Source organism: Scyliorhinus torazame, chromosome 18, assembly GCF_047496885.1.
Source record: "Scyliorhinus torazame isolate Kashiwa2021f chromosome 18, sScyTor2.1, whole genome shotgun sequence".
Lineage (NCBI taxonomy): Eukaryota > Metazoa > Chordata > Chondrichthyes > Carcharhiniformes > Scyliorhinidae > Scyliorhinus > Scyliorhinus torazame.
Genome location: NC_092724.1, coordinates 10,966,157 through 10,981,583, shown reverse-complemented (window position 1 = coordinate 10,981,583; position 15,427 = coordinate 10,966,157). Strand labels below are relative to the sequence as shown.

Genomic DNA, 15,427 nt, shown 5'->3' with positions numbered 1-15,427 from the left:
ACTTAGAGAGTAGGACATGGGCAGATCCGAAACATCACACCCACCACGTGGCTTAGAGCAGACTGGTTAGTTAGACTGAGTTCTATAGCAAGATTAGCAGGAGAGCCGAACTCATAGAGATCTGTGCTAATGGTTCAATAAATCACATTGAACTTACTTCAAAGTCTGAAGTATCTTTTGGTCAAAGCTGCATCGAGTTGCAGCCTGTGTTATCCCAGAGTACATAACACAAAAGTTGCTACTTCGGCAGCGGCAGCTCGTCATAGTCTTGATCACCAAACACTGCAACTGAAAATATGACATGTTGCGCTTTGGGCGCTACTCAAGAAGCATCCAACATTATGGTTCGTGAGCATTCACATTTAAGAAGGGGTGACATTAGGTCTATTGTTTACAGTTGATGGACAAAAAATTGTGCTCAGCTTGTGCCAAAATCTGCTTTTGCTGTGCCAAGTTTTACGCCCAGGCGCAGAAGAGGAAAATCAGGGTCTGGATTCTCCGTTTCAGCGGCTAAGTGCCGGCACGAATGGAGAATGCGCGGGAGGTTCACGTCAAAATAATCGGTGCCAACCGCTCACCGATACTGGTACCGCCGGTGTGGGGGGCTAGCACCGGCGTCAACTGAAACTCCCGCCTCCCGTGCCAAAAACGGCCGGAGAATGGCCGGGACCCGGACTGCACATGCGAATGGTTGACGACTTGCAGCGGTCGCGCCTACAACATGGAGCCAGCCATGCGCGGACCCAACAATTTGAGACTGCTGGCATTATTAATTGTAGGCAGTTTCTCAGTTGAATTATTCTAAAACTGATGAGTTGCATGCATAAATTGTGATCACCTGCTGATCAAACCTGTCTCAGCAAATGTGAAAATGAAACGACACTTTTTAAAAGCCATATGTCTTTTGCAAGCCCACCCCACCCAGAAGCGCCCCCCGCCCCACCCCCTCCCCCCGGCACGGATCCCGGCCGAGTGTGAGGGCGCTAGACACAGTCCACAGCCGGCACGCCGGGTTCACGATTTGTGGGGCAACACGTGTCCCGCGCCGTCGGGAACTTGGCCCATGGGGGGGGGCGGAGCATCGCAACTGCGCGTGGCACGCATCATGATGACACCATTTCACAGGAGGCGGAGCATAGCTGACCAGAGTCAAACCTCTGATTTCAGAGTCAGAGCCCATTCTCCATGTCCGGCTACAGAGAACCCCGCCCCACGACCATAGGGTATAGACTGATTGGTTGGTCAAGTTATGAAAAAGTGTGGTTTTGTGAACAATAATCTCTGCCGCAACAAAGCACTTGCCCCAATTATTACATTCACATTTGAATTTTACTTTGTATTAAAGTAATCATTTCGTTATATTTTGTTATCTTTCCTAGACTCTGTGGGTTTGAACCATTTTTTGATGCAAGAGGCGACCAGTATATGTACAGCAGGATCTTGAACTGCGACTATGAGTTTGTCTCCCCCTGGTGGGATGATGTGTCTCTAAATGCAAAGGATCTGGTATGTGTTACATGAATCTGAAAAACCAAACATGCCATGTATCTCTAAAATGATAAGCTGATGGTTCATGAATTATAAGACAGTAACTCAAAGAAGGGGTTCAGAGCTGCTGAACGCCATGAGTGAACTTGAAGTTACTTCGAATAATGAGACGGCCCCAGCTTTTGTTATTCTGATTTATTGTGCAGTCCAGTACATCACCCAGGAGTTAACAGCATCTGACAGCCGCACACTTTTTTCATGCAATTGTGCCTTCTTCATCTGAATGCATTACCTCATGGATAGTGATTGAGAACAGAAATAGTGACAGATCGCCTCCTCTTTAGTCAGGGCTTTTGAAGTTAATTGCAGTGGCCAACAGCTGAGAAGGGAACAGAGGGACAGGAAGAACCTTTCAGTCTCCGTTGCCATTCAATGAGATCCTGGCTAATCTACAACCTAACTCTATAGATCAAGCGACTCAGGACAGTCTAGGAATTAATTTTGGGATCTTCAGTCTGTATAGTCTATTACTTGCATATGAACAGCAGACTATTTTAGCTCTATAATCTTTTTGATTTTAGAAGTAATCAACTTGATTTCCAAACCAGCAGTGGTTAGCACAGTTGGTTCACAGCTCCAGGGTCCCAGGTTCGATTCCCGGCTTGGGTCACTGTTGTGCGAAGTCTGCACGTTTTCCTCGTGTCTGTGTGGGTTTCCTCCGGGTGCTCTGGTTTCCTCCCACAGCCCAAAGATGTGCAGGTTAGGTGGATTAGCCTTGCTAAATTGCCCTTAGTGTCCAAAAAAGGTTAGGCGGGGTTACTGGGTTGTAGGGATAGGGTGGGAGGCATGGGCCTAAGTAGGGTGCTCTTTCTAAAGGCCGAATGGCCTCCTTCTGCATTGTAAGTTCTATGAACTATGCCTGTGTATCAGCTATGGCTCAGTTATCTTTGCCTGAATCAGTAGGTTGTGGGTTCAAGTCCCACTCCAGGACTTGAGCACAAAAATCAAGGCTGAAACTCCAGTGCTGTATTGAGGGAGCGATTGCACTATTGGGCTGTTGTTTTTCCGATGAGATGCTAAACTGTGGAATGTGTCTGCCCTTTCAAGTAGGTGTGAAAGATCCCAATTGCACTATTTCATGGACAATATTTATCCATCAATCAACGTCACAAAAACATTATCAAAAACATGCTGTCTGGGGCAGCTTCTCTTAGCTGCCACATTTCCTATATTACAGCAGTGACACGCTTGAAAAGTACTTCATTAGTTGTGAAACAGTTTGGAATGTCATAAACATTGCTACAGAAATGCAAGTCTTTCTTTGTATGTGAAGCCTGTGAAAATTGGCAGGAAAATCAGCTGAAAAGAAATTAGCAATCTCTTATGAAATGGGGGCAGGGGTAACAAGGGGTAACATGACAGGAAGAAACATTGCTGGGGCACATGGTAGCACAGTGATTAGCACTGTTGCTTCACGGTGCCAGGGACCCGGGTTCGATTCCCGGCTTGGGTCACCGTCTGTGTGGAGTCTGCTTGTGTCTGCGTAGGTTTCCTTCCACAAGTTCCCAAAGATGTGCTTGTTAGGTGAATTGGACATTCTGAATTCTCCCTCAGTGTGCCCGAACAGGCGCCGGAATGTGGCGGCTAGGGGATTTCCGGTGGGTTTCCCGGCGGCACAGGGTGGCTTCAATGGGAAATCCAATCAGCAAGCAGCGGGACTGGAAAATCCAGCCGCCGAGAAACACACGATGAGCGGGACCGGAAAATCCTCCCCTATTTCATCACTATACTGATCATTTCACTAAACTAAAAGCAAAATACTGATTATGCTGCAAATCTGAAATAAAAACAGAAAATACTGGATAAACTGACAGCATCTATGATGAGAGAAATGGAGTTAACGTTTTGTGTCCGTATAAACATCAAGGGGTGGATTCTCCATTACCCAAACCTGGTAGTGGGTTTCCCGATGCAGCGAAGGATCGAGTGTCGGCCCAAAAATGGGATCAGTGCTCTTCTGATGCTCTGGTCCCCCGCCAGTGGCGGCAGGACGCTACATGGAGGACACTACGTACTGGATGGAGGATGCAAATGGGTCATTTGCATCTGATTAGCGGGCTGGAAGCCCGATTCGCCAGGCTCCCGCGATGCTCCAGGCCTATTGGCTGCGATTCATGTGGGCATGAATTGGTGCAAGTATTTTCAAGCGTGGCCATGACACAGTGGGCCCCGCGGTGGATCAAGGGGGTCAGTGCGTTACAAAGGTGCCCCTTGGACTTCCTCTTTTTCATAGCACAAAGCACTTAGCTGCTTTTGATGTGGTGAGGAGAGTCAATCAGAGCAAGAGTGTTTATAAACATTGTGGTTAGCATCAAAGCAGGGTAATGGAGATGCGTTCAAGGTGAAGGGAAAGATCATGGGGGCGATTCTCCGATATGGAGGCCAAGTGTTCGCGCCGTCGTGAACGCCGTCGCATTTCACGACGGCGCGAACAGGGCCCGGGCGCGACCTATTCTGGCGCCCCATAAACAATCCACCAAACAGCTGTCTCTGGAGTAATAAAACTGTCAATCACTGGCAAATGCAATGTATTGCTGAGTGAAATTGAATGGAAGATTTTCAAAGGCTGTCAAGGGATTTCAATGGGGTGTCAATGGGGGGAGGGACACATTATTCCCTTGTCTGTGAGGGGGGGTGCCCCTACTTGTCAGTGGAGTGAGGAAGGGGGGGGGCCAGGATTGGCGGAGGGGACCAGCCGCCAGACCTCAGTATCAAGCCCCCCGCTCAAAATGGTGTCCCGGTACCTCCCGCGAGCTCTCCTCCCATGCGTAAATTTGCATGGAAAAGGAGAGGGAATCGCTCCTGGTGCCGCTCCCAGCACCAACGGAGATTCTACTCCAGTGGGAACACAGTCTCCAGAATGGAGAATGCAGCCTTAACCCGGTTTCTCTCTCTACATATGCTGCCGGACCTGTCGGTTTTTCAGCATTTTCTGTTTTTATGCTGATCATTTCACCATTGTGAAAGGATCCTGATCTGAATTAGGAGGACACCTTTGTGTAATAATATTGTGATGCCATTTAAAGTTGTTAATGTATGGTTTCACTTAGGTCAAGAGTTTCCACCTTGGGTGCAATTGACAATCTGAGTGCAAGTTGAGTTCAAAATTACAATTTTGCAGTGAACTTTTTGCTCAAATTTCCATTCATTCATTTGCCTGTCACCGACTGCAAGATCTTTTTCATAAACTAAATTTAATGAGGCAGAATTTCAGAACATAATTCTTTTTAATACAAAGTTTTAAAATTTATTTGATCACTTTAGGAAGGGTAACTTTGTTCAGTTTTATTAATACAGTTGAAAATGAGCTCATCATAAAAAAATATAATTTTAAATCTTGCCCACCACCTGTGGGAAACCTGATTTTTAATAAGTGCAAATTTAAAAAAAAAAAAATGCAGATCTATTTATCATCTGCAGTCAGTTTTTTAGTAAATTAAAAATCTGTATTTAAAAATAATAATCGCTTATTGTCACAAAATAGGCTTCAATGGAGTCACTGTGAAAAGCCCCTAGTCGCCACACTCCGGCGCCTGTTCGGGGAGGCTGGTACGGGAATTGAACCCGCGCTGCTGGCCTTGTTCTGCATTACAAGCCATCTATTTAGCCCACTGTGCTAAAACAATCCCTAAGAGCTTAGAGTCTTAAAAATGTTGATTGGCATCCTTCTCTCCGAAAATAAAAATCTAACTTTAAGGTCTCGGGTGACTGTCTGTGTGGGGTTTACACGTTCTCCCCGTGTCTGTGTGGGTTTCCTCCCACAGTCCAAAGATGTGCAGGTTAGGTGGATTGGCCAGGCTAAATTGCCCCTTAGTATCCAAAACGTTAGGTGGGTTGCTGGGTTATGGGGGATAGGGTGGGGGGATGGCCAAGGTAGGGTGTTCTTTCCAAGGGTCAGTGCCTACTCGATGGACCGAATGGCCCTCATCTGCATTGTAAGGATTCTATGATAAGGCCTTCTCAAGGTTTTGTGATTATTGGCAATACATGCTGTGGTGAAGACTTCGATCTGGGGCATAGCCATTCCTCTGAGCAGGACAGCTTCCATCGTGATTTTAAACTAGTGCAGAAGATCGCAGAAACTCTGCGCTGTACGTAATTTGCACTTGAAATTCTCGATTCTTTCTGCAGGTTTGGTCAGGTTTAGAAGAATTACATTCAATAGAATTGCATGTCTAGATATATATGACCATTGAAGCTCATCATTCGAAAACTTTAAATACCTTAACTGCATTTTGAACATCTCTGAATGTTTCAACTGCATCATTTGACCCATCAGAATCTTTTAATTATTCCTCTTCCTTTGGGTACACACAATTTAGGTTATATCAAAAGATTTTTAAAATATTTGCACTCCTTTGTGACTGAGGAAGAAAGCAGCACGCCAAGTATCTTCTTCAGTTCTGAAAAATAAAATTTGAATGCTGAAATGGTCTTTGTTCCAGACCTTGTTAAATAAGTAATAATGCTTTGATTCAGAACCAGTGAAGGTTAGTGCTGCTTCTGAGATGTTGGGTCTTTACTTACAGGTCAGAAAACTGATAGTGCAAGATCCACAGAAGCGGCTAACAGTTCATCAGACACTGCAACATCCCTGGGTGACAGGCAAAGCAGCTAATATTGCTCACATGGACAATGCTCAGAAGAAAATGCAAGAATTTAATGCAAGACGCAAGCTTAAAGTGAGTAGATGAACAATAACAAGGTGTGCAATAGGTTAGATATAAAATATATAGAAACAGTGGGAATTAGTTATTATTGGAAATTAACATTACTACCCTTGTTTGAATCTTTAGGTTACAGTGCTCCATCAATAGATGTATGTTTACGAGCTTCACTGATTGTCTTCAAGAAGCATTCACCTACCATCTTCAGTATTGCAATTAAGCAGATGCCACTTTGGCACAATGCTAAAGGTGTTGGGCAGAATTCGCCCATTTTGAGATAAGGTGCTGTGGCAGGGGCGGAAACATGGAGTGCTTCCCGCTGTGGCAGGAAAATGTGGTAAATCTTCTGGCCCTGACCTCATTATGCACCCAGGTGTTTCGCACTATGTTCAGTGGTGGGGAAGGACTGGATGGCGTGTAGTACACCATCCTGCCCAGGTGGTAGATTGAAAAGGTATCCAACGTCACGTCCCATCATTGAAGAAAGTGGACCGCCTGAAAATGCAGGTAAATCTCCAGGAACACCCCAAGGCTGGAACATGGAACTCTAGAAACATTCCTTGGCTGGATGGTGGACCCACTCCAGGACACATAATCTGGAAAGTCCACCTGCAGATGCACTCCGATCCACTTCTGTAATGTTGCAGGGTCCAGGATTGCCAGTGCTCCTGAACTCCAAAGGCAGCCCGAGGTATTATTCAGATGAGTCCCGACATCTGCATGTCACGTTGTTCCGAACATATTTCACGCCGGCAAGTTTTCTCGCTGACAGAGAATCTGGCATTGGGAGGGGGACCTTTACCTGTATCCCCTTAATTGCATGCAAATGAGGTTCACATCGGACTCTCGTGGGTTTTCCAACCCGCCACGGCAGGAACCAGTGGGAGATCCTGCTATAAATATTCCTCATCTGGGTCTCCCCGAGATTGTTAAATATCTTAACCACTTAGAATTGAAATGCAATTTTTGGGGCCCTTTGGTCTTAGCAAACAAGCAGACTCCTACTCCTGTTAGACAGCCTGGGCTATGAAATGGAGATGGCTTTTGTATAGCTCTCTTTGAATTTGTTCTGTGCATCCCAGTTACTGGCTCTTCAGCGGTAACGAGGTGCTAGTTTTCCGATTCTGTCAGGTAACTCCTTTTGTTCAGGGCCGCAGACAGACGTAGGCTGGGACCTTCTTACCCTGTCATGGCAGGAACTGCCAGGGGAGATTCAGCGGCCCAGCCAAAGATCTACTGACTTTCGGCAGGACCAGATGAACCTGGCGACCGGCGTGGCTGGGAAGTTCTGCCCATAGATTCAGCCATTTCAAATCTTTCTCTGGTTTGACATTTTTGAGATAGTAATGTGTGTATCTCTATAGAAATTTAAAGAAAAATATGGAGGGTGAAGTCGTAGTCCCTCACAGTACTTACCTGGTAGTTACCCAGGAAATGTTATACATATTAAAACGTGGTAAAGCTCCTGGGTTCCATAACTGCCGACCCAATGAACTCACACTAACCCCGACCTCCCGAATGTGCCTCAACACAACCTGAACGCCCCTACAAGACCATCTTTCCAGATCAACTGTCCCCCAAGCTGATAACCTCCCCTGACCACCCGCCCAGACCCGACTACCCCAAGCAACTAGTCCCAACTCCACCCATCCACCCTTTCCGCCTATGCATTCACTAACACTGAAAGACTAGACACTTAAACTTACCATACAGCAGCTAGTGCTGTTAAAGAAGAGTGCGCCCTGTCATCTCCAACTCTGCTTGGCTTCAACAGAGTTCGCTGATGAATGCTGCACTGTGTGTTTCTGGGAAGGACGGGCTCGGAAGGTCTTGCAAGAAATGCGGAGCAGGGTCAGATGGGGTAATTTACAAGTGCAGTGGCAATCCACGATCATTTCCGCTGTCTCGGAAGATCCATGTGTTAGTTTGCAATATTTTAGTGGCAACAAAATGAATTCAACTCTTTTGTGCTCATGGATTATGACATCACTGTACAAATCTCATGATGTAAGGACATCAGCGCACAAATTAATCCCAACAAACAGAACAGCCTTTGGAGATTCCATTAGGAATTGGCCTTCCAAACCGGAAGTAAACTCAGGAACGTGTCTAGGAACCAGGAGAAAGCCATTAAGTCTATCGAGTATTTTGTTAGAATGCAGCTGATTTGTATCCTAACTCGGTTTTCCGGTCTAGGTTCTATGGGCTCCATCTACCGGCCACAACCACCAGAATCGGAGTGGGTCGCAGCCGGTAGATCCCAGGAGAGGCCTACCCCGGGATTCCCGACGGCCATTACACCTTGCAAGATCTAACCAGATCTCGTGAGACGTCGTGTTCTGGGTGCTGCCCACAATGGGCAGTGCCCAGTCTGGCACAGTTAAGTGAGTTTAAGAACGCACTTAGCGTGCTGACGCTGAATCAATCGGCCGCCTGGCATCTATGAGCCTCACCGAGGAGACGTTCAGTGCTAGTCTCTACAAATGGGGACAAGGTGGAATGGTACCTTGGGGGGGGGGGGGGGGGAAATATCTCGCAGGCGATTGGAAACCCCGAGTGGTCAACCTCCAGAAAGGGTGGCACCCTGGCAGTGCCACCTGAGTGCCGGACTGGAAGGGCCAAGGTGTCAAGCTGGCATTGTTCCCGCACTGGGGATCAGGCCTGGGTGTGTCTGTCGGTATATGGTGGGGTGCAAGGGAGTACTTGAGGACCCCACCCAACAGGTGGGTTGGGGTATGGGGGGGGGGGAGGGGGGATCTGGGGGTCACATCGAGGAGTCAAGAGATCAGGCGTCTGATACCTGCAAAGCTCCTCAGGAAATGATGCTAATTGCAGCATCTGGTGGTGTTTCAGGTCGGGGCACAAAAACAAGACAGTGCCGTGAGATAACAGCATCTTTCCCTGCGCTGCCCAGAACGGACTGTTTTGGTTAGATCGCGCCATATGTCGCTGAATATATTTGGCCAGCAAAGATCTATCGAACTCAGATTTAAAATTATTAATTAATATAAATGTTTCTTGAGGGAGAGCTTTCCATATTTCTGCCATCCTTTATTCTGAATAAGTTTCCGAACCTCTTCTGAGTAGTGGTTAGCACTATTGCTTCACAGCACCAGGCTCCCAGGTTCGATTCCCGCTTCAGTCACTGGCTGTGCAGAATCTGCACCTTCTCCGTGTCTGCGTGGGTTTCCTCCGGGTGCTCCGGTTTCATAGCTTCAACATGATTTCATAGAATTTACAGTGCAGGAGGCCATTCGGCCCATCGAGTCTGCACCGGCTCTTGGAAAGAGCACCCTACCCAAGGTCAACACCTCCACCCTATCCCCATAACCCAGTAACCCCACCCAACACTAAGGGCAATTTTGGACACTAAGGGCAATTTATCATAGCCAATCCACCTAACCTGCACATCTTTGGACTGTGGGAGGAAACCGGAGCACCCGGAGGAAACCCACGCACACACGGGGAGGATGTGCAGACTCCGCACAGACAGTGACCCAAGCCGGAATCGAACCTGGGACCCTGGAGCTGTGAAGCAATTGTGCTATCCACAATGCTACCGTGCTGCCCCTCCCACAAGTCCCCAAAGACGTGCTGTTAGGTGAATTGGCCATTCTGAATTCTTGCTTAGTGTACCCGAACAGGCGCCGGAGTGTGGCGACCAGGGGATTTTCACAGTAACTTCATTGCGGTGTTAATGTAAGCCTATTTGTGACAATAATAAAGATTAAGATTATAGAGTATCTTAGTTCTGATTTTATGATTAAGTTCCTGTGTCCTAATCTTTCCCATCAGCAGAAAAAGTTTCTCTACTGTCAATTCATTTTTAAATCCTAAAGGCTTAATTGAAATCATGCCTTAACCTCCTTCATCCAGGAAATGCAAGCTTAGTTTATGTAATTTCTCTTATTCATGCCAAGTTCAATTGTTGGCAACTAAATATGCCTTTGATCGATTACATAAGTTGTACATTATGCTACTAAATATGCTCCCCTTGGGAAAACAACTTTTGTTATTGAAGGCTGTGGCAAGCAGAAACTTGCCAGATATGAATCTACTTTAGAAAATGTATGAACTTTAATTACATGAACTGGAAAACTCTAACTCAGTGAATGTTAATAGCACAAATCTTAAAAGACCACACTTAAACAAAAGGTGTGCATCTGGATCCTGTGGAAGTCTTAATGAGCAGTCCTCTGTGGGAATTTAAATCTTCCTATGGCAATTCCTCTGCAGCCCGGGATCATCCCCATCAGAGCTAGAGCCAGAGAATTGGAACAGACCCATGTGGCTTGCCTGTGTAGTAACCTAGGAAATGTTAGAAAGATTAAAACCTAGCCTAATGTTCCTTATCTCTGAAACAAGCAGCCTCTGCTAGCTATTCAGCTTTGTAGATTTTATATATTTTCTTAAGGAAAATTAAAGTACTTTTTTAACCTTCACAGAACTAGTCTGTTGTGGGCCATTTTAAAGATGGCTATTCACATTTGTAGGATTATTATTTCAAGGATGGTCGACCTTCACAGGACCTGTTATCAGTGTTTAGTTGCGGTGCTGGGGTCAAGACATCTTGAAATATGGCCAAAGTAATAGTCATTTGAGCACAATGTCATCTCAAAGCCTTTATTGCTAAGCCTTTACTAATGATGTTTCTTAGTTCAGAAGAATTTATCTTTATCAACTCAAGATCCTGAAACACAATTTGTTCTCTTTGTATTACATTCATTGTTTGGGATAGTTTAAACTATTTAAGTCTTATTCATAATCCTATTTGCTATGTTTCTATCCCAATGGGTATTAGAGATTCTGAATGATAATTACATGATACAGGTTTCATTTGTACTACTTTGACATCAACTGGTTCTGTGATCAATGTGATATTCATTACAAGCTGACCGTAAGGCAGCTAATGCCATAAAAATGAAGTGTGGCCTTTCTTGTCGCACCTCTACTCTGCTCCAACAGAGTTCCCCAAATGAAGCTGCACTGCACATTTCTGTGAAATCCAGGTTTGGAAGGTCCCGGAAGAAATGCAGAGCAGCGACAAGTCAGGAGAATTTTCGAGCAAGGCAGCAATTTGATGTTCAGCGTTGCTGCCAAAAGATCTGGGCCAATGAGTATGCTTAGTAGATAGGATTTCTTTAGTGCTATTATATTTAGCTGCTGTTGAAAATATTTTGCTTTGCTTACATTTTGATGCAACAGTAATACTTAAATGTTTAATTTGCAACAAAGATGTACTGGCACATCTTTCACCGGCATCTCCTTGGAACTGTGATTCATGTAAATTACTCTGTTCTGGCTTACAGCTGGCAAGAAACACAAGTTATGGTATATATTTCATTAGGCTTTCCAGTGTAGCATAGTACCTATTTTAAAAACCTGAGGTGTTGAGCTGTTTTGGTCTTGTTTTGACAGGCAGCTGTTAAGGCTGTAGTAGCCTCAAGCCGACTGGGAAATGCCAGCAACCATACCCACGGCAGTCATGACAGCGCCAAGGGAAGACGCAATTCCTGTACCATCCAAGAGCAGAGTCCCAAAAAGGAAAATGGGCAAACGTCATAGCCAAGCACTTGCAATTAGTTTCCAAAGACTGACTGCCTCAAGGAAGATATGCAAAGAATGCTGGCAAGGTTCACTGGCTCAGAACTTTCCTTCCAAAACCCATGGTGATAGCATATTTTGCAAGAAAAAATTGATTCTGTAACAAGTTCCACATTTTCCTGAGTGGAATGTTTATGGCAGATCTTTAATTCATGTGTGAAGATGTATATATTTATAGTATTTTATGCAGTAGTACTCAACGTAGACTGATAATAGTGTAAAACATAAATGTGGGATCACTGCAGTTTCCAATACACAACATAGCATCTGTTTCCTGCCATCCGTTATTCCATTTGTTGGATATAATGTTCACTCTAATTATTTTTGATGACAGATGATTTGATTTAGTGGCAAATGATATTTATTAATTTAAGCGATTTAAAGAAAAAAAACAAAGCCTTTATCACAAAGCAATTAAGAGGTCCAAAGACTTTGGTTAACCAGATGTACTGAGGTTACAAAAGCAGACCAGAGCAAAGGCCACACAAAATCAATATTACTAAAGGTTTTGCTTTTACTCTAGTTATATCTTTACTAAAATCTGATAAATGAGACTATAATATACAGTGACAATAAAGGAAAAAGCATTTCAATATGGGGAAAGAAAACAGAAATTGTTGGAAATCCACAGCGGGTCAGTACTCACCTGAAAGAAAAAGATAGGTTGTTACAGCTATCAAGTCTTCCCTGTTCTCTCAAGTTCAGCATTACTGGTCACTCCAATAGTGAACCTGGTGTCCTTGACAATCAAGAGTATGCTGCTGCTGATCAGTATTTACTTACACGGAAACATGGCCCAGGGGCCATAACAGTAAGTCCTCTTGTGGTGTTAATATATTCTGGGATGTGTGGCTCCTTGTTATTTCTCCTATTTACTTACAGACCAACTGATAAACATGCTAGTGAGATGAGGCCAATTGCAAAGTAACAGAATGGTAAATTTTATATTAAATCCATGACGGAGCAAAATACTGTGATGTTACTTTATTTATTTCTTATCCCTTCATGTAACATCAAAATATGCCCTTAATAGGCACTTCCCCTAACTTGAAAGAAAGTGTACTCTGCCTCTTTAACCATAGTGATAAAATTGATTGAATCTCAAACGTACCTTATACTCACATTTTTTACTCAAGAGATAGAGTGGAAAATCTAAAAGCTTAATCTCAACACCTCCCTTAGTTCTCCATTAAGGCTCATCAAACTGCCATGAAAGAATACCTTGATATGACTCCCATGGCAGCTCAATTGTCTGGCCAGCCATTTGTTGCGCTCCATCCATAAAAAGCAATCCAACATGAGAGGTGCAAACATTTTCTGGAGTTTTTGGAATATGTTAATAAGCCATGCATCAAAAACAGTCCAACAGTTTGATGATTAACCAGTTTCCCTTGGGGAAAGTTGGTCAAACTCTCTTTGTTTCAGTGGCTTCTCAGTATTTTGCTTTCATATCAGAAATATTTGAAATATATTTGAAGCCTGGGAATTAACTGTCTTCATCCTGAATTTGACAGAAAATTAACCTGTCCTTTAGGTACTGGCTGACATACTGTACATTTACACATTATATTGCTGGAACAATTTGTCAGCTTTGTTTCTGTCTTCAGCATTCAAATCAATTAGAATTAATAATAGAATTATTTTTCAGTGTATTGGATCGACTTGACTCCTGACAAAATGCAGCAATTAATTAACAATATCAGCTTAATTTCTTAAAGTTGTAATGGTCTTTATAAACATTTAAACATAGCAATCAGTAAATTTAATTGTGTAAACTTATAGGAATGTAACAACTGTTAAAACATGGTGATCTCAGAAAAATACATGCAGCCAGAGATTGCATACAAGATTGGATCTTCATTTTAATTTTGAGTCAGAGTTAAAGATAGCTTCTCGCCATTTGTCAGTAAATGCAAACATTACAGGTACTGGACGCTGGGGACATGATCTGTTTCAGATTTGGGGATTTCATGGATTTTAGGTCCTGTGCAATTCACTTATAAAACATTTTTTTTTTAATTGAGAAATGAAGACTAAAAAGACTTTTATTGATTTTTACAGTTGGACGGCATGGTGGCACAGTGGTTAGCACGGATGCCTCGCGGCACTGAGATCCCAGGTTCGGTCCCGGCCCTGGGTCACTGTCCATGTGGAGCTTGCACATTCTCCCCGTGTCTGCGTGGGTCTCACTCCCACAACCCTAAGATGTGCAGGATAGGTGGATTGGACAAGCTAAATTGCCCCTTAATTGGACAAAACAAAAATTGGGTACTCTAAATTTATATATTTTTAAAATTACTTTGTTTTATTATTTGATATTTTAACTTTTAATTATTTAAATAATTATTTGTTATTTCGCATCTCAACTGAAGAGTCAGCTGCTGTACAGGAACAATTTGCGATGTGGAAGACTCAGGCTTTGTCGTACCTCTTTTAAACATGTCCTCCAGCTTACGTTGCTTTAAATATGTGGGATTTTCTTTCAGGAACACCTCTTGTATTTTGTAGAGCCACATGATATGTTGCTCTGTAATGAAGGTCTTCTGCTGCATCTCGCGAATCAATTCCTCCGTAATGCTTGTGCACCTGCCCGTTCATCCCAAACACCATTTCATCTTCATGATTATCAATCTCATTCTTTTTATTCTTATTCATGACCATGTTGCACATTTCACTAACTGTGAGCGAGGTGTGAACCGGAGCATCATTGTCAATATTCAGACAATCCTCAAACAGCTCCTTTGTCCAACAAAACCTCAGCACATGACAAGCTTTTTGCATATGCCAATAAATCTGGAACTTGTTATTCCTCAGACTAATGAAAGCCTCAAAAAACAGGCTCATTTTCACCATCACCATTGGGGAACATGATAACAGGCCACAAGTTTTGCCATCCATTTATCAAAATATCTTAGGGAATATTGGCCAAGGCTTTCACAACTCCAGGGTGCATCTTTCACGTTTCTCCGATTTGAAGACTAAGTGCTGCCGCCGGCGTGGGAACAGTGGCGTTTTATGCCCGAAAAAATGACGCAAAAGCTGCACCGATCCTCCATCTGGTGGGGGGCGAGCAGGCATGCACTATAAAGCCCCCGGCTTTACCTGCGGATACGGCCGGAGAATTGCCAGTGGCCACGCCGCGCAACATGGCACTGGCTGCACGTGGACCCGGCCTGCCAAAGACTGCCCACCTTTGACCAGGCTCGCCACTCCCGGACCACCCACCAGTGCCCCCAGGCCCCCGCCAAAGCCCCCCTATGCTCACAGAACGGCTCCCCCCTGCCCCCCCCCCCCCCCCCCCCCACCGGACTTTGTGGCGGCGCTGGACTCAGTTCGCAGTCACCATGCTTGGTTCATGAAAAAAATAGCCCTACGCCGTCAGGAACCCGGCCCATCGGGGGCAGAGCAGCAGGGGAGGGCCTCAGGTGACGTCCTGAGGCCGTCCATACGGCGTGTGGAGTATGCTGTTTTTGAGGGGGCGGAGCAACGCAAAAGCGGCACTGCCCCCGATTTCACCGCAAACGGGAATTCCAATCGCCGAACGCGATTTTGGCATCAGCGACCGGAGAATCCTGCCCTGAATTATTTTTCAAATTCATTAAATCCAA

General features: G+C 44.6%; 1 protein-coding gene across 2 annotated transcripts in view; it reads left to right on the top strand.

Annotated features, from left to right (window-relative positions):
- Positions 1 to 15,100, top strand: part of LOC140394945 (calcium/calmodulin-dependent protein kinase type IV-like) — a 155,557-nt gene extending 140,457 nt beyond the window's left edge. For both annotated transcript variants that reach the window (XM_072482160.1, XM_072482158.1), the window contains 3 exons: positions 1,380 to 1,506; positions 6,078 to 6,230; positions 11,634 to 15,100. In XM_072482160.1, the coding sequence (XP_072338261.1) occupies positions 1,380 to 1,506; positions 6,078 to 6,230; positions 11,634 to 11,780 (427 nt within the window). In that variant the 3' untranslated portion in view covers positions 11,781 to 15,100. The remainder of the gene's footprint in view (positions 1 to 1,379; positions 1,507 to 6,077; positions 6,231 to 11,633) is intronic.
- Positions 15,101 to 15,427: the final 327 nt, after the last annotated feature.